General features: G+C 36.9%; 1 protein-coding gene across 1 annotated transcript in view; it reads left to right on the top strand.

Annotated features, from left to right (window-relative positions):
- The window catches only part of MELK (maternal embryonic leucine zipper kinase), an 89,300-nt gene extending 74,598 nt beyond the window's left edge, over window positions 1-14,702 (top strand). Inside the window, exons 14-18 of the mRNA XM_036888543.2 lie at window positions 4,390-4,621; window positions 7,275-7,371; window positions 8,382-8,550; window positions 11,940-12,043; window positions 14,183-14,702. Of these exons, the coding sequence (XP_036744438.2) occupies window positions 4,390-4,621; window positions 7,275-7,371; window positions 8,382-8,550; window positions 11,940-12,043; window positions 14,183-14,360 (780 nt within the window). The 3' untranslated portion in view covers window positions 14,361-14,702. The remainder of the gene's footprint in view (window positions 1-4,389; window positions 4,622-7,274; window positions 7,372-8,381; window positions 8,551-11,939; window positions 12,044-14,182) is intronic.
- Window positions 14,703-24,012: the final 9,310 nt, after the last annotated feature.

The raw sequence follows: 24,012 nt of genomic DNA on the forward strand, positions 1-24,012 counted from the left end.
ATTGGCCAATGGCATTTCCTTTTCTATGAAGTAGTTTTCCATTTGCTATGTCATGTTTTCTATTGGATTTTTCTTTTTCCTTGTTGTATCAGAGAAGTTCTTAATTGAATCTTAATTCTAATCCTTTGTTGGTTATGTGTTGCAAACATATTGTCAAGTTTGTTACCTGTCTTTTGACTTTAATGATAGAAGTGATTAATTTTAATGAGTTAGAAGTTGTATTTTCCCTTATGGTTTGTAATTTCTGTGTCTTTTTAAAGAAAGCCTTCCTTATCCAAAAGTCATGAATGTGTTCACATGTATTGCTTCTAAAAGTTTACAGCTTTTCCTTTCACAAGTAAATCGTTGATACCTATTGGGAATTGACTCTCTTGTATGGTGTGAGGTTGGAAACCAATTTTTCCCTCAGAGGATTAATTGTGCCAGCACCATTGAAAAGTCCATTCTTTGCCCACCCATCTCAATGGTACTTCTATCATACAGCACATTGTCATATGAGTGTGTCTGGTTCTGGGCTATATTTTGTTTTGTTTATTAGGACTAATACTTTACATCTTAATTTTGTAATAGTTCTTCTATATTGCTGGCCAGATTCCTCCCGTCTGATTCTTCTTTAGGAATGTCTTGGCTCTTCTTACCCCTTTGCATTTCCATATACATTTTAGAGTCATTTTAACAAATTTCACTTATACTCAAAATTGAAATTACATTGATTTTAAGATTCACTTGGGAAAAATTGAAATCCAGACCCTCAATCTCCCAATCTATAAACACAGTACACCTTTTATTAGGTTTTAGTTCATTATTTTTAATAAAGTTTTATAAATTTCTATGTAAAGGTCTTACACATCTTTTATTAAGTTTGTTCCTAAGTACATTAAAAAAAAAGCGGTATTGGGAATGGTAGGCTTTTTTAAAACCATATTTTCCATTTGGTGCCTATGTATAGATAAGAAATTGATTTTTATGCACTGATCTTATATTCAACAATTTTCCTTAACACTTTTCAATTCTTATAATTTGTCTATATATTCTTTTGAGTATTCTAGGTAGAAAATGATGACAGTTTTGCTTTTTATCTTCCAATTCTTATGCCTTTAATATCTTTTTCTTTTATTGCCACACTTATTAGTCCTAGTGGCATAGCAAATACTCTGTTCTTCCAATTGTAAAAAAATGCTTCTTACATTTTATCATTAAATATGATGTTTGTTCTCTCCGTCTCTCTCCCTCCTGTTCCCTTCACCTTCTCCTTCCCCTCTCCCTCACCCTCCTTCTCTCCCTCCTCTTTATCATTCAGTCTCTCTCCTCTTTGCACCCCCCCACCCTGTATTTTTCAGGTTGACATTTTTTTCATCTAGCCCTGGTTTGCTAAGATTTGTTTAAAAGTCATGAATCTTGAATCTTGCATCATGAATAAAAATGAAAAAAAGGATTAGATAAAATTTGTCTGTTGAGATGATCACCTGGTTTTGTTCCTTCCATCTGTTAATACTGGATTAACATTGGATTAGAAGATTTGATGTTAAACCAATCTTGCATTCTTTCGGCAAGCCCAGTTTGGTCATGCTACATTACTAGCTTTTTAATACATTGCTGGGTTTAGTTTGCTAATATTTTGTCTAGGACTTTTGCCTCTATGTTCTTAAGTGAGGTTAGCCTCTAACTTTCTTCCCAGATATAATTATCTGGACTTGGAATGTTTTTATGAGAAGCTAGTTAACTACTGATTCATTTATTTTGTGTTTATAGGACTACACAGTCTTTCTGTTTCTTCTTGTCAGTCGTGCATTTTATCTTTAAAGTATTCATGTCATCCAAGTTTTAAAATGTATGGGCATAAAGTCAGTAGGAGGATATGATCTTGTTAATATCTACAGTGTCCTTTTTTATGCCTCCCTTTTTCATTTCTAAAGTATATTGGTTTATATTTAGCTCTTTCATGTTTTGAATCAGTCTTGCCAGATTTTGTCAATTTTATTAATCTTTTCAAAGAACCAAATTTTGGTTCTGTTGGTTCTCCCTATTACATCTTTGTTTCTATTTTGTTACTTTCTGCTGTTGTCTGTTAGGTCAACCTTATTAAATTCTTATGTTAAATCTTCTATGTCCATACTAATTTTTTGTCTTCTTGATCCATAAATTTGTTGCTTGACAATGAGATGTTGAAACTCTTCTAATATGATTCTAGTTTATAATTTTCTCCTTATATTTGCTTTATATATATATATATATATTTGAAGCTATATAATTAGCATCTAAGTTCAGAATTTTTATTCTGATGAATTAAACCTCTTATAATTTATACTGATCCTCTTTATTACTAGCAATGTTTTTCTCCTTGAAATCGATTTTTTTCTCTGATAATAAGATAGCTACATTGATTTCATTTTTATTGTTATTTGATATATATTTTTTCACCTTTTTCAACCTTTCATGCCTTTTGTATTTTAAGTATATCTCTTTAAAACCACATAATGTAGCTAGATTTGCTATGCAAACTGAAAATCTTTAACTTTTGAGTTGAGAGTTTAATAAACTTACATTTATTTGGATGACTAATGTATTTATCATGTATCTGCCATCAGTGTTATCTACTTGTCCTACTTTTTCTGTAATTTTTCCTTTATTTCATGTTTTTTATGTTAATCCTCCCATTCCTTTAGTTTCCATTTTATTTTTATTCTTTTAATATTTACCCTAAATTTTTAACATGCTATTTAATTTAACCAAATATAAGCTTAATCTGTATCATTACTTTTCTTCTAAATATATGAAGGCTCAGATTAGAACACTAATCTCTGATCATCCCCTTCTAGATTCAATGCAATTTGCTATGCTATTTGCTATTCTAATTCTGCCTCCACTCATCATGACTAAACTATGGCTATCTAGGTATTTTTGAAAAATTCCTTGAATAATTGCTGCTTTTTCATTGCCTCTGATATCTCTGGAATTCAGAATAGACATCTATAGATCATCGCACTTCATTTTCCATTCTTCTTAAATTCTCTGTCTTATATCCATATCTTTTCTTCTCTGTACTGTCTCCTGGATAATTTCTTCAGATTTATTTCCCATTCACCAATTCTTTTTTCCATTTCCATCTCATCTGCTATTTGGCATGTCCATTCAGTTTTTCATTTTTATCATTTTTTATTTCTAGGACTTTATTCTTTTTCAAAATCATTTTTAATATTTTTGGTAGTCTTTTTTTTTCTCATGTTTTCAATTTCTTTAATTATTTTAAAACATGAACACATTTATGTTTTTTATTTGCTAATTTAATAACTGACATTTTTTATGGGTTTAATTCTGTTATTTTTTCTGCCGACTTTTGCTCATGGTGTCTGTATCCTTTGAAATGTTTGTATAGTCTCATTTTTCTTAGAACTCTGTGGGTATTCTTTGAGACTTTGATTAAGATTAGAGGGCTTCGGTTGTCTTGGATTGAAGCTTTTCTTTCAGATAGGAACTGTGTTTGATTCTACCATGCTCCTTGGACACAAGCAAGTTAGGACTACTTTAAATTAAATTCTAGGCTGAGATTTCTGGGACCATGTATGAATTTGGGTCCCAGCCTATGTGAAGACTGTCTTGTGGTTACTTACAAATTATTATTACTTTTCTCTCCCAGTGCCAAGGCCAAGACAGATACGTTTTCGTGCTGATGCCTTTGCAGGGCCGATTACATTTAATTCACTCGTTCGTTTCAGTTATAGCGCCACCTGGCTTTGCATGGGAGCTTTGGATCTAATATACCACCCTTGCTTAGGTCTAAGGCCTTCCAAGGCTGGTAAAAGCCATTATCTGAGATACACGTGGATAGTGTGCCCTTAGGGCAGTGGACAGTTTCAGCCTTGGTTGGATCTCTGGATTCATGCTGCTGTTTTTAGTTTGGCCTCTGAGGATTTGCCTTACTTTTTTACAAGTTCAGTCATAAATTCTAAAAGATTAAAAAAATAATTTTCTATGTAACATTTGTTAGAATATTTTAACATGGTTTTTCTGCCCTAATCATTGAAAAAACTTTTTTCTTTTGGTACATATTGGAGACAAACTTTGGCTATCTAGGTATGGGAAGCAATTCTTAGGGATTTATTTGTAGCCTTTCTCAATATTGTCTAGGATCTGGGTATGTTTGATTAAACACGTGTCCTGAAACATGTTGAAAATTATCTGTCAATAGAAGAGAGCAAAGTGATCTATGTGAACTATAGGGAACTGAATATACATTTTCAAATTTTCTGGTATTGCCAATAATATCCTTTTGATAGGATTTCATTTAAATAAAAATGGCACAAGGTAATTTGCAAATGATGAAGGCATGTTGTAAAGAAATTAACTTTTCTTCTTCAGTGTGCTTCATTCAGGAACTTTCTTTTCCAGTTTGCCAAGCATTGTACAGAATCAAATGGTCTGGAATCTAAATCATTAACTCCAGTATTATGCAGAGCATCTGCCAATAAATTAAAGAACAAAGAGAATGTATATACTCCTAAGTCTGCTGTAAAGAATGAAGAGTGCTTTGTGTTTCCTGAACCAAGAACTCCAGTTAATAAGAACCAGCATAGAAGAGAAATTCTTGCTACACCAAATTGTTATACTACACCCTCTAAAGGTATTTGCTATGTGGCTTAAGCAGTGATAAAATACCTTCAAATTCCATTCTTCTTACCATGTTATCTAAACATATCTCAGGTCAGAAATGACTAGCATTGCTCTCAGGAATTTCTAGAAGACAAGCCAAGTTGCTTCTTACCATGCTATTTGCATTAGTTGAAATGAAAGTATATTAGTCAACTTCTAATTTTTCTTAAATGATACTGTTTTTCTCTTTCACATATGTAAAGTTGAAATATAGCATCATAAAATATCAACACTGAAATGCAAATTAGTGCTTATTTAATTCACTTGTTTGTTTCACTGCTGAAGACCCTGAGACTGAGGAGTGATTGGCCCAAGGTCATATATCCAGGCTTAGACTTTGCTTGGCCCTTTGCCTCCACTCATTATGACTGAAGCTGAAGTCTCTGTTGAGCCCTTCTTACTCATGTGTATCTCTTATTCTGGTATCTGCTCCTGCTCTGCCCTGTTATATTTTTGCCCCCTCTAGCAGGTGGTAAATCTGTGATGCCCTTCCAGGTATCTACATCTGTGTCCAGATATCACAGCTCTCTTGTTTCCCTTGGTTTCTTCTTCAGTTTAATCATCATCAATTACTTCAGCTGGTTCCTTTATGATACCTCAGTATTCTGTTTGCTGGCCTCATCTAGACACACACTGTTTTGCCTCTCAAAAGTAGTGCCTAGAACCAAAGACCAGTTTTCTAGGACCAGGTCTCAGCAGGGTAAGACAGGGACTGTCTTACTCTGTGAGAGTAGAGGTTCTGCCCTCCATGGTTATTGCAGTATGGCATAATACCTAGTAGGGGCCCAGTGCCTGGTAGATAGTAGGAGCCATATATGTTGAGTGGAGGAATGAATAGATCAGTCAGAGACTGAAGGATTTTATTTACTGTGATCTAGTCTATGTCACTATTTAAAATGATACCTAAACTTTATTAGCTTTTTTTTCTCAGCAGTTTTGACTTACTCTTGTTCTGTGTTAAGACCCTAATGAGCTCAAACTCTGAAATATTGCCTTGTGAACTTTGCTAAACCACGTCCTGCCACTGCGCTTCCAGTTTCTAATGGGGATTATAGCCAGGTCCAGAGGTTCTCTGCTTGTACCTTCTTATGCATAATACTAAAAAATATTTAAGAAAATATATGTCTTATACATAATATAAAGCTATTATGAAAGACTTTGTCAGAATATTTGCTGGGAGTCCTATTACCATGTTAATGGCACTCTCCAGTTCAAACAGCACTTTGCCCAGAATTGTGAAGCTAGTTTGGTGTAACGTATTTTCTGTGTCTGCCTATGGTTGTAGGAGGCTAAATGAGATAACCTTTGCACATAATGGGAGCTCAGTACTAGCTCTCTTGCATCTTTTCCCAACAAGGGGGGTGTTTCTTTCTCTTCTGTTATTTCTCTTACAGCATCCTTTGTGAGTCAGGGGTGGGGCAGGACTTTAGGACTGTTTTTTGAGCCTTTGATGTTATGATGTTAATAGTCCCTTCTATTATTGATAACTTTTACTTCTTATGTAATTCTGAATGTTTTGAGCTATGGATAATTCAGAATTTATAATCTTAAGGTATCATCAGTTTATATATCTTGTCCCTGTGATATTGTGTTGGTCAAAAGCTATTATAGGCCATTTTTCTTTAAACATAAGAGCCTCTTATGGGAGCAAATGGCTGAAGCCCCTACTGATAGCTTCCATTAGTGCCCTGTATTTTACTTTCACTTTGAGTCACTTTTGACATAAGCGTTAATTTCACTTTTCTGAATCCTGAACTGTCCAGTCAGTGACAATCTGTTGAATGTTAACTATGGGTAGTAGTAGATACACTCACTATATAAAGGTGAAAACTGTTCTCACAGACATTGTTGGTTGGTCTTATTTTCTTGTTCTTGTGGAACCAGTGAGAATAGTGCTCAAGTCATAAACTGAACAAATCCCCGATCTCTTGTTAAAAACTTGATAATATATATTTATTACAAAGTGAATATTATTATCTCAAAAGGGTATATGACGTTTAGATTCTGACAAGAAGTTGACTAATCAGTAGTAACCAGATACTTGTTACTGCAAATTTGTCACAGACTATCTGGAATACAAATACCCTCCTGGAATAAAACACAGAATTCTGGAATAGAGAATATAAAAATAACCAAAGTTCATACCTTTTAATAACTTTTGTGACGCTTTCACAGGAGTCTGTTCTCTTTGCCAAACAGAAATTGAATAGGGCTATGAATTGAATCAATACCTCTCAATACTATTTCAATTAAAGTCATAAACTGGGTCTTTGTATAAATACAGATTGACTTTTATTTTTTAGAAAAGAGAATCAGCAACCATGAATATTAGATTTACATGAGCTATTTAGATTTGTCACATGATACTTATAATAAAATCATACCCATAGCCTCAGTTTTGCAATGAAGAAAAAGCAGAGCCACACATGCAAAGCAAAATTAATTTTTTAATAATAAATCACATGAGAATATTTCTTTAAAGAATTAGAGCTGTAACAACACTGGCCAAGTGATTATAGTATGTTTGAGTCAATGAATGTGGTGATGTATGCATTATTGATAGAAATTTTGAAACCACAGTATCTTTGGCTACACATGGTTTGTGTTTGCTGTTTCTCTAATAGGTAGGAACCAGGGCCTGAAGGAAACCCCAATTAAAATGCCAGTAAATTCAGCAAGAACAGAGAAGTTAAAGACAGGTGTCATTAGCCCTGAGAGGCGGTAAGTGTTCTGTTTTTTAGACTCTTTGATCTTTAGTATATGTAACCAGATTTCCTTTTTCATGTAAACCTGATTCAGGTAAAGCATCGTGTAGATTCTGTCAGATTCTATAGGAATGTCTGTCTGAAGTTGGTCTGGGGCTGATCCTGGGGCCGTTGCTGCTGCTTCCTCACCGTCAAATTCATCAGTAGTAGGACTGGCACCTTAACTTAAAATACAGCAACTGGGAAGGCAGTGGCCCTGGCCGCAGCCACGGGATTCTCTCCCTGAGGCCCATCTGTCCCCACTCTTTGGCCAATATAATACAGACATCCACTAACAGATAGCAGTGCTCAAATAGTGAAGATATTAAAGGGTGTTTCAAAGAAACCCATTTCTATTGTATGAACAGTTCTGTGGCATAAGTGACTCTTCATTGTCTTTTTTTTTTTTTTACTAAGTTATTGTTGGTATACAATCTTATACCTTCATTGTCTTATATAGCTATTCTTTAAGGCAGGATCTGTTTTGAGGACAGTTGAGGGAATTGGAATGTGAACTAGATATTAAATGATACTATGGCATTATTATTAATCTTCATGTCATAATGATATTGTGGTTATATAGGAAAATGTCCTCATTCATTGGCAATGTATGCTGAAGTGTTTCAGAGTGAAGTATTGTGGTATCTTCAGATGGGTTATTTTCAAATAGTTCAGCAAAAATGTACATATATTTAATGTATTTACTGTCTATATATGTAGGGAAAGCAAATGTGGCAAAATTTTGATAATTGTTGAGTCTAAAAGGATATATGGGTGTTCATTGTGCCATTCATTCAATTTTTTGTCTATTTGACATTTTTAAAAAAAGGTAGGGGAGAATAGTTTTGCCAAGTGGCAGCTGGCTGTGGGGGACAAGGGTGGTTGCACACCAGTGAGGGGGCTTCGTGTGAACGGGACAGAAATGTGGCCTGTGAGGCCCAGCAGGTGGGAGGCCCACCTCCCCTCACAGGCTGGTTTCTTTTTAAGGTGTCGCTCAGTGGAATTGGACCTCAACCAGGCACATGTAGAAGATACTCCAAAAAGAAAAGGAACCAAAGTGTTTGGGAGCCTTGAAAGGGGTTTGGATAAGGTCATCACTGTGCTTACCAGGAGCAAAAGGAGGGGCTCTGCCAAAGACGGGCCCAGGAGACTAAAGGTAAGCAGGCTGGAGTTCTTAAATATGGATCTCAGCTGACTGCTGATGACTTTTTTTTTCCAGAAAAGAGCTAACTAAAAAATTAATAATGTCTATTTAATTATTCACTCATTTGGTTAATGAGTCATTTTGAGCATCTAAAATATGCAGAGAACGGTGTAATGGGCTTTGAGAATGCAGATAAATTAGATAGTAGCTCCTTTCAAGGAACAAATAGCTAATTCAGATATTCAAGTTCTCAGGGGTAACATGGAGGTGGGGACCCCTCGGGCATATATGGGGACCTGTGGGCTGCCTTATGGATGGGGACTTGCCCAGTTGTCTTATCACTGGCACATAGAAGAGCCCAACATGTGGGTGCTGTGGTAGCCCTCATGAAATATTTGAATGTGTCAGAAGTTAATTTGAACTTTGAGTGTGGTGGATGTGGAGAAAATAGTGAGCATCAGACTGAAAGGGTAGGCTGGGAGGTCCTCACAGGCCTGGCTCGGAGGTTTGGGCCATATTTGATGGACCTTTTATGCTTTGAAAGGTTTAATGTGTCAGTAGTGTGGACAATATATTTGGTGGGAAAAGGAAAGGAGAAAGAAGTTATTAGTAGATCTAAAATACTTCTTATACTCTTGGATCCTCTCTGAGCATTCATTCACGCATCTAGTTTTTGTTTGGAGGAATAAAGAGGTAAAGGGAAGAATAAGACAGCCCATGTCCTTGAGGTATTCACAGAGTGGCAGTGAGAACAGGCTGCGGTGTTGCTCTGACACGCTGGGTTCATTGCTGTAATAAACACATGTTCTAAGTGGTGTGGGGCCAGAGGAGGAAGGAGAGGATATAGTGTTCCCACGACTTGGCAACCAGGTCTGTGTTTAGCTTTTGCACCGAGACTCATTTTGAACAAATCTAGGGAGGTTTTGGGGGTAGGAAAATGCTGAGCTCTTGAGCAGAAGCATGATCCAGGAGATACTTCTGAGATCCCAGTTATGCCCTGTTCTAAAGTAGAAGAAGATAGGACTTATCCGTTAGTATTTGTTGCCTTGCTGAACTTACATTTTTTACTGGGAAGTTTTATGTTTCATGTGGCTGTTTATTAGGCACATTTTATCCTTTTATTCTAAGATTTCTCTAGTTGCAGACACAGCAAATATTCTAAACCTTGACACTGGGATTAAGAAAAACCACAGTTTTTCTTGTCTAATGTGAAGCTGGGTCCCCAAACCACTATTTCCCTAAATAACATTAAATGAAGAAAATTAAGGAAACGTGTACAATTATATACATTATGAGAAGCTAAGCAGTTATCAAATACTGATTAATATTCCACAAACATTCACCTATATGATTGTTTGGAACCTGAACACATTTTTCAGTAGGAACTGCTGTGCTATTAGTTGGCTTAAGTATCCCCGAGTACTTCCAGGACATAGAAAAACTCCACAAGATTGGGATGAGAAGACTCAGGTTCTAGCCCCAACTTTGTACTGTGTCGCTTGGATAAGTCCTTTTATCCCTCACTTCCTCAATGTCTTTATTTGTAAAAACCAGAGATAATGTCTATCCTGGCAACTTCAGAGGGCTGGGACATATAAACAGGACTGTCTGTAGGAGATGCAACCTTGCATTTGAAATGCTTCATTAAAGTCAGGTGTCCCAGTGTCAAGTGTCATTACTCTTATTATCCGTGTGAGCATTTTATCCCCATTGTGGTAGAATCACAGTCCCAGTTAGCACAAACCTAAGATCTAAAACTTGACCTAATTTTGGATCTGTGGCCCTTTTAAATGCTTGAAGTTTTTTCTGAAATGCAGGACTTGCTTTAGGAAATTAGTCTCACTTTTTTCCACTTAATTCTTACATTAAAAAACTAGAACCTTACAGAAAAGTTAACAGGATGGTACAAAGAACACCTTAGTTTTTTTAAGACAGCAAATCATATGTAGTTAAGCCCTCTTTTAGGAAGCAATCTATAAAAATCTGAAATTTAAATAGATAAATTAGTACTAATTCTTTTTTTACAAAAAGGAATCACTTAAATTGTTATTGGGAAGTGTTCCATTTATTTATTATTTTGACAAAACCAGTTTAGTTTGGGGAAAAGAGCCTGCTGGGCACCCAGCAGATAGAGGGTCCATTGTGTCTGAGCCACTTGTTCCTTGTCTAATGCGAAGCTGGGTCCCCAAACTGTGACCATTTAACACCCATCTTCATATCGGCACACTAGCGTACCATCTGTACTGTTGTGTACCTGGTATTTTCTTTATATGACTCTTTTTTAAAAACCATATTTATAGAGATAAAAATTGTTATAAATAAAGTGCACATATTAAAAATGTATACTTAGTATACTTTGCATTATATAGACACCCATGAAGCCATCACCACAATCAGCATGACTAACTTCTTTCAAACTTAAACTTATTTAAAAATAAACTATTTATTATTAGTTTCTGCTAGTTATATTTTTCTAAATAAGATTGGAACAAATATCTCAATATTAACATAAGAATATTTATCCATGTGCCACCCAGAGTCAGATATCTCCAGTGACAGTTTATGTCACACTTTGGGAAATCCTACCTTAGGAAATGTAGGTCTCTTCTTTGGGCTACAAGTTCTTACTGGAAAAGGAAGGTAGTTGGGGGTTTTCCAACCTCAACATCCTGTTATTTATAAAAGAATAGAAATCTGAAAGACAGAAATTACAAATTTGTTGATAGTGAAGGTACTACTAGGAGGTAGTGATTTTTGTCTGTTTCTAGGACCAATTAAAACAATTCCTGACACATAGTAAATATTTAACAAATGGTTGTTGAATGAATGATGGATGGATACCAATAAGGAATGAAATTATCTCTGAGAATTATGCTTTCAGTGAGAAAACAGTAACTTGACATTAGTTATTTAAAGGAATACTTGTTACATTTGTTCTGTCATGGAATTGTCATAGAATCAGCTTGTGGCATTCTATAATATTGTTTAAATAATCAAGAAAGCTTAAGAAAACATATTCAACTATATACAAAGCAGATTTTCTAGGGCATTTGTTTCATCTTCCTACAGTTTGCATTTCAGGGCTGTTTACGTATCTGTCACAGTATAGGAAGGGAGAAACAGGTAAAGCTCAAACAGATGCTATTTAATGTTTATTTCTCTAAAAAAGATTAGCAGGAGAAAAAGATGAAAGTACGAAAAGGGTATGATTTCTCCGCACTTCCCAGCGCCATCTTACTCCAACTTGCCAGTAGTTGGTTGTAAATTCTTTTAGTGGATTTCTTGAAATAGTTGCATTTGAAATGGGGCTGTACTGCGGAGTTTGGGATCTCTACATCAGGTAGGATGGTCTTTGTGTTCATGTCAAGATTTACTTCTCACCCCTTCTTTTTCTTTTTAAGCTTCACTATAATGTGACTACAACCAGATTAGTGAATCCAGATCAGCTCTTGAATGAAATAATGTCTATTCTCCCAAAGAAACATGTTGACTTTGTACAAAAAGGGTAAGAAGCACATTTCCAGGGTGTTGCCTTTATTACTTGATACCTTTTGAGCTTTGAGAAAACATGGGTTGATTCCCCCCATCTCTTTTTATTTATTTAATTAATTAATTAAATTTTTTTTTCTTTAGGAGAGCAAGGCAGAGGTTTTTATTTAGAGAGAAAGCGAGAGGACAGATCTCCAGGCTCAGGCCAGGAGGGGACAAGAAAGCTCCTCCCTCCACTTTTTCAAAAAGGTCTTTCACACCTCATTCTCAAAAAAGCTTTTATGGTAGTGTCAACATTCACAACGTAGTCTCTTTTGTTTTACATGGCCTTTAAAGTGCACATCTTCTTTATAATCATATTTATAAATTATAATCTAAATTTATGAGAACTCTCAAACAAATCAAGGATTTACATAGAATCCTTCTCTTTATGACTTGCTGTTTGACAGGACCGGGTTTTCAGCATGTTCGAAGTTACTTCACCTTAGCTTTTTCCCACTGCAGTGGAGCTGCCATCAGAGCCTCCTGAGTTATGATCCCATAGTCTGAATAGTTACCCAAGCATTTCCACTCAGTTATGTTTCTTTACAATGTCATTATTAAAGTAGCTAAAAAGAGCTACTGATAGCTTTTCCAAAAACATTTACATAGAATAGTCACTATAGAGTAAAATTTTAAGAAACAATCTTTTGCAAAAGCAATTCTACTTTTCACTATCTGTAGATGGTGGCAAGCAAACCCCAACCCTGGTTTTCTTCTTTAGGTGTCATTACAACACTTCTGACTCAGTATGACCTGTTCTTCATGATTGGGGTTTATCAGTAGTTCCAGAAGCTCTAGTCAAATTTGTATCAGAAAGCTTTCAGTAATCTTTTCTTCAGCATATGATCTCTATCAGATCACCAACTGGCTGTTAACCAGCATTTGTTCTTCTAACTTCCTAATCAACCAGAAGGTCTCTACCTTGATCCTTTTTTTTCTTTTTTACCTTCTCTATGACAAAGCAGACACCAAAAGCTAAGTTTTTCAGTGGTGTGATGTTACTAATCTCAGTGATCTTGCATTATTACCTTTTTCCAATCAGGAAGAATTAGTTTTTATCTTTCATGTTACTAAATGCCCTATCTTTCATCTTCCCATCAGGACCCTTAACTTCAGGGCATGCCTTTTGGCATTTATGATATTAACTGCTTATTTTAAAGAGATCCAACCCCAAAAAAGATAGCTGAATTAGTAAGAAAAAAAGAATGGTATTTTGTGAAACCTCTAATCTATAACAGATAAAATATCATCTCCACACTTATGCAGAACAGTGCCTAATCATGTGCCTCTAAATATTTTCTAGCTGAAATTTAAACTCAATCCTATTGTTTAGTGTTTGTTTTAATAGATGATCAGTAAGACAAAGCTAAAATATAAACTAGTTTAAAAGTTTGATTTACATGAATCCAATTTATGCAACTTTTCAGGAACATACCTATTTCTTAAGATGTACTTAGGCTTCATTTAGACCAGGCTTTTCTATGATCAGAGTTGTTAATGTGGCAGTTCTAATTAAATATGCCATATGTTTCAACCATGGGACTGTATATCTCTGTGAGCTTTCTTTTATAATTCTGCCATAAAGTGTTGTAACGATCACAACCTCTTATTACTATTAGAAAAACCTCAAAATCATGCATCCTTCTGACACGTTGGTGCCTTCAGTTTTATTTATATGAAAGACAGAAGTTTCTGATGAGGTGCACACAAAAAATATTCTTAATCTTCCCTGTAAACATTGTGGAAATGGCCTAATGTTCACGGATTACACTGTTGAAAGAGTTGCATAAAGGATGCCAGATTTCCTAAACATGAGTGGCATGTATAGCTATGAAAGAAGGACTTTTCTTTGGAGTGAGAGAGAATTCTGGAAAAGCCTTTTCATCTGCATTCTTTCTTTGGATCCTAGTTCAGCTTTTGGGAAAACACCAGTCATACTCTATCACTAAAACATAGCTGAGGTCATTTGGAAACTGTAAGTAATAATATATTGCTTGGTATCAAATAATGGTTCATTTTCTCCACTAGCCTCCTAGAGGCTTAGAAATCTCTTGTTTTATACAGAATATTCATGGTTTTCCTACTAATTGGCTTCTTATCTTGTTTTTCACAGCTATACACTGAAGTGTCAAACGCAGTCAGATTTTGGTAAAGTGACAATGCAGTTTGAACTAGAAGTGTGCCAGCTTCAAAAACCCGATGTGGTGGGTATCAGAAGGCAGCGGCTTAAGGGTGATGCCTGGGTTTACAAGAGATTAGTGGAAGACATCCTGTCCAGCTGCAGGGTATAACTGATGGAGGGTTTCCATCCTGCTGGATGAGTGTGGGTGCGGTACAGCCTACATGGAGATGGAGTGATTGGTTTGATTTTTAAAGTCTTCTGGAACTACACACTTGTTTCTAAAGAGCTATCTTAAAAACCAATATCTTTTTGTTTTTAAACAAAAGATACTATTTCGTGGATGAATCTAAGGGAAGCCCATCTGTCATTATCTGTTACTGTCCTTTTTAATCATGTGGCTTTGTATATTAATAACTGTTGGCTTTCCTAGATTCACTTCTGTATGTGAATGTAAGCTCTTAACTTTATCTTATTTTAAGTGTAATTTCTTTATGAAATAAAACCATTTGTGAATATAGCAGTCTTCTCTTCTTTGTATTTGATTTTGATCCAAATAAAGCCTCAAATGACTCCCTGACTATTAAGTAGAGACTATTCGGAGTATGTTTTATCTGTTATCAAATATGCCTTGGGCAGAAAAACAGATAAGAATTCATTTGCATAATTTTTTCTTGTCTCTGATTTAAGTAGGATTTATTGAGATCGTTAACTAAGTCACAGCTGTGGTTACCAGAGTTAAACAACACATTTAATATGTTGAATAAAAGAGTATTGACTTCAGTAACTGTGTTCGGTTAACAATGATAAGTATCTGAACTCTGAACCCCCATGATATATTACCTTATGGTAATTTTCCTTGAGTCTCAATGTTGGCCCCAAATTTGTATTTTTATTTCATTTTATTCGTCTCTAAAGGCCAGCACTCAAATTATATTTGTATGGATTTTACCAGTTAAACTAGTTGGAGAAACAATAGCACTATTTCTAGTCTGTATTGAGGGAGTGTTTTGTCATTCATTTATTCAATAAACATTTACCAAGTGCTTACAAGCATTAGGTCCTAGGGCTGAAGATGAGGCTGTCTAGTGAGCCCAAGGAATTCAGAGTTTATTAGCAGGGCAGATAAATAAGTCAGTATTTATAGCAAAGAGGGGGTGATCAGCTTTGGAGTAAGGGATGATTTCTTGAAGGACACAGTACTTGGTGTTGAAGCACACACAGGAGTTGAACAGAAAGAGGAGAGAGAGTGACATTCTTTACACCAAGGTGAGTATGTGCAAGGGCATGGAATTATAAAATGGCATGCTGCGTTTAGGATAGAGGCAGAAGGTGGTGTGTGGGGGGAAATAGGAGCTGAGGGTTGAAAGTTTAGCTGGAAATAAGTGAGGAAAGAACTTGAAGGAGCTTGAATGCCCCACTAAACTGTTTTGGTAAGGGGGAAGCTGTCAAAGGGTTTTAAAATGTTTTATATGTAACACTTTATTGAAATAGAATTCACTACCATGAAATTCACCCCTTTAGAATATAGTCAAGATATTGTAACAGCCTGGTAGGGTGATAGCTGGAACCTAGAATTATGTATATAAATGTTCTACCACTGTGTTGTACACTTGAAACTAACGTAATGTAATACTGTGCGTCAACTACCCTTCAATAAAAAATAATTATTAAAAAAAAAAAAAAAAGAAATTCACCCCTTTAAAATGTACAGTTTAGTGGTTTTTAGAATATTCACATTTGTGCAACTGATCAACACAATCTAATTTTAGAACATCTTCATCACCCCAAAGAGAAATCCTGTGCTCATTAGGGGTCCCTCCCAATTCCACCGTCCAGCCCCTGGCAAACCACTAACAGACTTAATGTCTTTTTGGATTTGACTAGTCTGGACTTTTCATGTAAATGAAATCATACAATATGTGGCCTTTTGGGTACGGCAGCTTTCACTTAGCTTAAAGGTTTTCAGGATTCATCATACTGTAGCATGTATCAGTACTTCATTCCATTTTGCAGATGAACCATATTCCATTATATGGATGTATCAAATTTTACTTGCCATTTATCAATTGATGGACATCTGGGTTGATTCCACTTCTTGGTTGTTATGAATAATGTTGTTATGAACATCTGTGTACAAATTTTTGTGTGCACATGTTTTCAATTCTCATGTGTGTGTGCCTAGGAGTGGAATTGCTGAGTTGTCTGACATTTTGAGATGACAAACTGCTTCCAGTTTTATGATCCCAAAAGTGAGGGTTCTAGTTTTTCCACATTCTAACATTTCTTGTCTGTCTTGTTTGTTTTAGCCCAGTGAAGTGGTATGAAGTGGTGTCTCATTATGGTTTTGATTTGCTTTTCCACAGTGACTGATGATGTTGGGCATCTTTTCATGTGCATCTTGGCCACTTGTACATCTTTTTGGAAAAATATCTATTGAACCCTTTGTCCATTTTTAATTGTGTTGTTTGTCTTCTTATTGAGTTATAAGAATTATATTGTTCTATATACAAGTGCTTTATCAAATATGTGATTTGCAAATATTTTCTCTCATTCTGTAGGTTGTCTTTTTACTTTCTTGTCTTTTGAAGAACAAAAATTTTTAATGATTTCAGGGAGGCTGAAATTGTTAATCTTTTTGATTTTCTAAAGCTCAATTCATGTTTTTACAAAACATAAGAGAACACTTACTCTTCTATCCCTGTGGCAGATGGCATGTTCTGAAACTGATTCTCAAAAACTTTTGACCATGAACCAAAGCAAGAAGCACATTTTACTTTGAGATCTATCATACATAAACATATTTATGAAATACTGCTTAGCCTTTTCATAAGTGGTTCTATTTTCTATTCTATTTTATTTATTAAACATCTAGTCTGACAACTGTAATCTTAAAGTAGTTTTTAGTATATTTAATTTAACATTTTAAAAAATTCTAAAATCTTTTGGGGGGATCAATTTAGCCTAGTCCTGCTACCCATCAGATGGGATCAAGTAAAAATAGCCACCCTAATTTAGCAAATTCAGGCTAAATTTTGCTTTTCCTTAAGGAAACCAAGTGTTAATGGCTGCCACATCATCTAAAATCTATCACTTAGCTCTAATTCTATAGAACCATTTGGAAAATTAAAGAGATATAAGTGAGTTAAATAGATGAGGCTGGGTTAGTTCCTAAGAGGCAAATATGATTTAGATTGTTGACACTCTTTACTACGTCTGCATAGTTGTGAATCAGCTCTACTCTCCATGTCCAGCCACACCTGGGCTTCTTGGCAGGGTGTGTGTGAATTTTATGCCTACAGGAAGGCAGTATGAAGGAATGACAGGGAACTTGCAAAGAATGGCTGAGGAAATTGGGAAATTGGAATCTGAAGACCACCCAAGACACCCTCAAATACCTGAAGGTCTGTCATGAGGGGAGAGTGTGGGACTTGTTTTGGTGACAGTAGCAGGCAAAGAAAGTCTAGTGAAAGTTGGGGGTAGAGCTCATACCTTATTTTTGTGTCTCCATGTAGTAATGTCTGTAACATAGGAGGGACTCAAAATATAAAGTTGGACTATATTGAACTTAAGCTTACAAGAGCTGTCGGGAAAACTTCAAGATACCCGACAAGAGAAAGGGCACTTCGAAATGGAGTGTTTGGATGTTGGGAGTAAAGTGACCCTAGCAGCTTTGGCAGCAGCATTTGAGGTAGTTTTGAATATTTTGGAAGCTCTATTTTGGAATGATAGAATGGGGAATGAGTTGCAGAAGCAATAAAAGATGGTGTTTTTTGGTTGTGATAGAAATAAAGTAATAATCCAGCACCTCTTAGAGCACCCATTATGAGCTAGATACTACGATGGATGATTTATATCAGGAGTAGCAAACAATGGCCTGAGGACCACCTGTAGCCTTTTTTGGCACAGTTCTTGGGGATGCAGCCATGCTCATGTTGTCTATGATTGCTTTTGCATCACATGGCAGAGTCGGGTAACTGTGACAGAGACTGTATAGCCTTGTCTCCAGGTTTGCTTCTAAAGACATGGCACACACATGCAAGCATGCACTAACCTCTTCTAGAGTCCCTCCAAGCTGACACCATGATGGCATCGAGGTGTGATGTGTAGTTTGGAATGGTGGATTAAAAGTTTCAGCCAAGATAAGTAGCTTCAATAGAGGAGCTACAAACACCTCACCTTGTGACCTATATATACACTCAAAATACAGCACTCCTTCCAAAGGACACTGGCCTGGACAGCACACTTCTGTATTTAGGTGTCCATTCTTGGTGTTCTGAATTCCCAGTCTGGTTTACAGACTCCAAAGGGCCTCAGGTGTTCACTTGATGGGGAGAAATACCTGGCATAGGAAATTATTTTGAATTACCAAGCACAGAGTTGTAGAGCAGAAAGATAAAATTTCACAGGAGACTTTCAAAGAAGTTTAGTAGTTAATGGGACATTTCTTAACATTTGTTCTAAGAAACATTAACCCCACAGAAGCCAGGGTGTACTCAGAGGTGAGAGTGGCATACTCTGATATTTTAGTGCCAGAGGTGCATAAAAAGGGCTCTGGAGAAGAGGGTGTCTCTTAACATTTTTGTTTTGGTTTTGTATTTTAATGTATTTTTAATGTTAAATTTGATTCCATTTTGGGCTAGATACTGGAATTAGGAAATATTGATGTATAGGATTTCAGAACCAAAAGGGGGCCTTGAAATAAAAGTCTCCTGCCCTTCTCCCCGCTTCCCTGTTCCTGCCATGTCCTTCGCTGAGAGGAGAATCTTTTTTTAGTGAGAAAGATGGAAAGAAATCATAGGGGACAAGTCCAGGGTGACAAGATCCACCATCCATCATGGCTCCTGACCACGAACAGTTGGAGCCTTTCTCTTTACTCTGTGGGTTTTTTTTAATTAACCTTTTTCCATTTTTCCTACTTTAGAATTTCACATTATAGTCCTTTGTTCATTCTCCTCTTTTCTCTCGATAATGAAAATGGATATAATATGAACTTAAACTCACTTGCCTTGGGTCATTGCCAGTGCTTAATAAAAGTGTATTAGTATTTGTAGTAATGATAATAACCCGCAGATAATGATGTCGCTAAAGACCAAAGGGTCCTCTTGCATGAGAAGCGCCCCCTCCCAGTCGCCTAGCTTTGCTGGATTTAACGGAGACCTTGACTGCTTCAGATAGTCATTGTCCCTTTTAAATTATCAAGGTTTCATGGAGACAAGCATTCTTCACTTAAGTGTTTTCCAGACGGTCTGATGTGCTGGGCTCTGGATAACCTTGTTCCTATGTCATCATATGTCATGCTGCCTCCCGGAAATTGTTCCCTGATGTTTGCAAAAATGAACTACTTAAAGGAAAACTAAAAGAAATTCCCTTTGTTCACTTACGCACGCACACACACACACTCCACTATTGGAAATGGTTACTGAGATAAGTGGGTCAGGGTCATGAGGAGATTTAAAGCTGTGTGATGTGAGGAATGGTGGAAGGAATAGAGGGGGCCAGGCTTTTGGAGACAAGGCTGAGGGGGAAATGTGACATCTTCAAAAGTCTGAAGATATGTTGGAGAGGGATATGAACCTTTCTGGGTGGACCCATTGGGTATAAAGACCAAATGCATTGGTATAATAAGAAGCCAGATTTGGTTTGGTATGAGGAAAGCCTTTCTTCTTAGTTGTCTGGGGAAGAAGGATGCTTGCCCAGGAACTGGCCAGTTCTCTGTCCCTACAGTGCCCCAGCAGAAGCAGGAGTGTCCCTTGGCTGGGGCAACTGAGGAGCTGTTATAAGGATTAGACGGTATTTAAACTAAATCACCTGAGCTTCTCTTCTAACCCTAGAGGCAATAATTCTATGAGGTTCTTGACAATGAGAATCCAAAATCCAATTTTTATGTTGTAGATTGGAAACCCCATGGGTTTCTTGATAGAAAATTCAAGTTCTAGGTTCTGGCTTTGGGAAGGTGAAAATGGCCCTTTCCAATCGCCCAGCATTCCCGCTGACCTCAGGGTCATATGACTAGATCTAAGCCTCAGCCAAACTGCAGCTGGACACAGCCACTGTTAACTACAAAGAATAGGTGAAGGTGGTAGAGACAGGAGAGGGAGCAATAATGTTTGAAGTGGGGAAAGACAGCAGTACTCAACACTGCAGAGAGGACAAAGAGGCTGAGGATCTGTCAGATGAGAAGATCGGCCCTGGATCTGTCACCGAGGAACCAGAGGTGGCTTCAGGAGGGCGGTGGGGCAGAGCCTGACTCAGGAACGCAAGAGAATCTGAGAAGCAGAAGCAAGAAGTTTAGGTCTCATGCTCATGGATTTGGCTGCAAGAATGACTGGATGGAGGCTAGACAGGTAAAACCTATGAAGATGAAAACTAAAGGCAGAAGGGAAGGAGAATGAAGACGGGGGGAATAGCAAGTGCTGCAGGCAGAAAGGCTGTTGAGTAGGGGAGAGAGCGAGCTTCAGCACGGTGTATCTAGTTTGCCAAGTGCTTTTAAATAGCGGGTCTTGGATGTTATTTGATCTTTTAAATAATACCCTACAGTCTTCAGGAGTCTCCATTTTTCAGATCCACAGAAATGGAACTAGGTTTAAAGGGAAGGTGAAAAATCAATTTGGTCGGAAGGGAATATCAGAGTGTAACTATGAAGGAAACGTTCAGAGGTGAAGAGTCTGCGGCACCGTGGACTTGTTTGTTGCTGAATTCAATGACGGCATGATCTCTCCCTGGCCCCTGACACTGACGGTCACGTCCTCCGCTCGGAGCTCTCTCTGCGTCTCATCTCCTGCTCCTCTGGTTTCCCCACCACTCCTCATCTCCTTTTCAGCCTGTTCCTCTCTCTGCCCCTTAGAGGTAAATCCCAGGCTTCTGGCTTCGGCCCACTTCCCTTCCTGCTCTTCATATTTCTCTAGATGTTCTCATCTGTCCTGTGGTTTATGGTGGTTCCCTAGGCTGTATCTCTAACCCAGACCTCTCTCCTCAGCCCAAGTCCACCTTTCCACTGTCCAGCTCCACATGAATGTTCCACAGGCACCACCTAAGATGCAAAATTTCTATACCAAACCTTTTATCCCCCACAAACTGTTACTCCTACAGTTCCCATCTTTTGAGTGTCTATACATCCCAGATTGCCTGAGATAATCTCAGTTTAACCTTGTTTTCCCAGCATAATCATTAATAATCCCTCCTTTTACTCTCAAAAATATCCTGGTTTGAACAATGCATTGTAGGGTCACTTTATCCATGTTGGACAATAGCATGGCTACTCACTCAAATGTCCATGCCAGAAACTTCATATTTATCCTAAACCCTCTCTTGTTTAATCCCTGTAGCTATATTGGTCACCCTGAGCCCTTGGAGGGGAGGGACAGTGTCATTTTCACTTTGATATTCCCAGTGCCAAGTACGGACTTTGGCTTATAGATGATGTTCAATAAATGTCAAATATTAAGGACATGAAGATGAAGTCAAGAGGTCTAAGTAGAAACCATCAAATACTAGGATACTAGGGCTGGAAGGTGGGTCCTTAGGCCTATCTTCTTATTTTAATAACGAAATTGGGGCCCAGTGTGGTGAAAGGACATGACCAAAGTCACATGGCCAGTTAGTGGCCGGGTCAGTCCTGGACCCCAGATCTGCCAGAGCCTATCTAAGGCTCTTTTCTAGTTGGTTTTAAGCATCTTCATTAAGTAGGACAGTTTAGCAATCAGCCTTCATTAAGCCCCTAGGGTGTGTGGGTGTGTGTGTGAGTGCACATCCTGGAGGTTTGAGTGTGGTGGTCGGTGGGAAAGAATAGATGTTTTTGGGTCCAACAGTGTTCAAAGGAGCTGAGCAGATGCTTCAAGGCTTATTTGAGAGGCATTACACCAGTTTCTGTTACAGACATTTTCACCTTTTTAACATTGCCAGACCAGGGCAAAATAAAATCTGGTCTGACAGTAGCTCAGGTCTTTTATTTTGATTTTGTTTTTAAACTAAGAGTTAGATGCTCATCCTCAGAGTGGTGGGTAATGGGAGGCTATGATATAATTTATTACTCTGACGTGTGTTTGTGGACACGGGTTCTGGAAAAGTGGCTGTCAGACCATCTTAAGTAGAATCCTTTCCCCCTTCTTTTAGTTCACTTTTGATTCCTCTTTTAGCCTGGTCTCGGCTAATAAATAATATGGTTTTATAAGAATCATTTCCTTTTCTGAACTTTATGTTTCTCATTTGTAAAATGAGCAGGTTAGACTAGATACCCCCTAGCTGTTTCTAGCCCTGAATTCCATCATGCTAAGGTTCCTCTGCTCAATGCTTGGAGCAGGTTAGACATTCATAGCTACCATATGTGTTTTGTGTGTGTATATATATATATATATATATATATATATATTTTTTTTTTTAATTATCAGAATCTGTGTTCCTGCTTTGTTCTTGGCCAAACTGAATATCTCTCTTATTTTATACTTAATATTTAAATTCATCATTCCTTAAATATCCAATCCTCTTTCTTTTCTAAACACTCTAATAAGCTTATTATTTCAACCATTTATATTTAACATTAAAGTTTAATCATGAAGTTGTTAACCATAGAAAATTATTAAATAAGAGTGTTTGGAATGAGCATGGAACAGCTGAAAAAAATGAATGAGTATTTCAGAATGAGCATTTTGGAAAAGAAATTTATGCATAGAAAACAATGCAGAATTACAATTAAGAGCTCTGGGGATCTCAAACTGATTTGTCCAGCTATTACATAGTCATTTCAATTTAAATTAAAACTGTAACTATTTTCTAGTCTACTAAAAATATGAGATGTCACATTAAGAGTTTTAATGGTGACTTCTCTGGGGAATGCAAAATGCAAGATTGTAGCACATAAATAACTATATAGTGAAGAGTGAATAAATTCTCTGGCAAAAATGAATATGATAAAAACAGAAATGACAGTGGATTATTTTATCCCCTCTAGTGAAGCGTAGCTCACACATTAGAGCAAAGAAACAGTTCATAGGGTGTCTAATTCCATATCACTTTGTCAGAGCTGATGAAAAGAACAACACAAAAAAACTTAAACTGGTTGATGAACTCAGGCATAAATGAGGCCATATATTTTGTTCCCAAAGTAAAATATTTTTTTTTAGCCACAGAAAGTAGGTTGATATTAATATTTGATAGCCCTGATTCATAGAAAATTGGATTAGTCAAGGTTTAACCACTGCAGAACATGTTTAAGGCAATCAAACTTCTGGAGGGGAGAGAAAGATTAAGTCCAAACAGAAAATGTGGCTTCCTGGAGTGGGCTAAACCCTGGTGTGTGTGTGTGTGTGTGTGTGTGTGCATGTGTGTGTGTGTGTGTGGTCGTGTGTGCTAGGATGGTAGGTCAGAGGGTGGGAGCTCTGATGTCAGGACAGAGAAGATCTGGAGTTTTATTGTAATACGAGTGAATTAAATTAAAAGAAGCAATATCTGGTCATCTGGAGAAAGGAGAGAGTTAACTGAAGAAAGATCAATGATGAGAGAGTTACCATAACCAAGTTTGGCTGAGCTTCCTGGTAGCTGAGATAAAAAGGAAACTAGTAGGTTTCATAAATTTTGTTGTTATATCAATATTTTCTTATTCCTAAATTCTCAGAGGAATATGGTGTTTAGAGTAGTGGTTCTCAAACCTGAGTACACTTAAGAATTATCTGGGGAATTTAAAAAATACTGACGGGTGAACCCTGCCTCTAGAGATTCTGCTTAATTTAGGTGGGACATGTGCATCTGTATTTTTTAAAAGCTCATCAGTTGGGTTTGATGCACAGCCAACTCTGTGGTGCAGTAGTATAGAACTTTATGGAGAA

Source organism: Manis pentadactyla, chromosome 3, assembly GCF_030020395.1.
Source record: "Manis pentadactyla isolate mManPen7 chromosome 3, mManPen7.hap1, whole genome shotgun sequence".
Taxonomy (NCBI): domain Eukaryota; kingdom Metazoa; phylum Chordata; class Mammalia; order Pholidota; family Manidae; genus Manis; species Manis pentadactyla.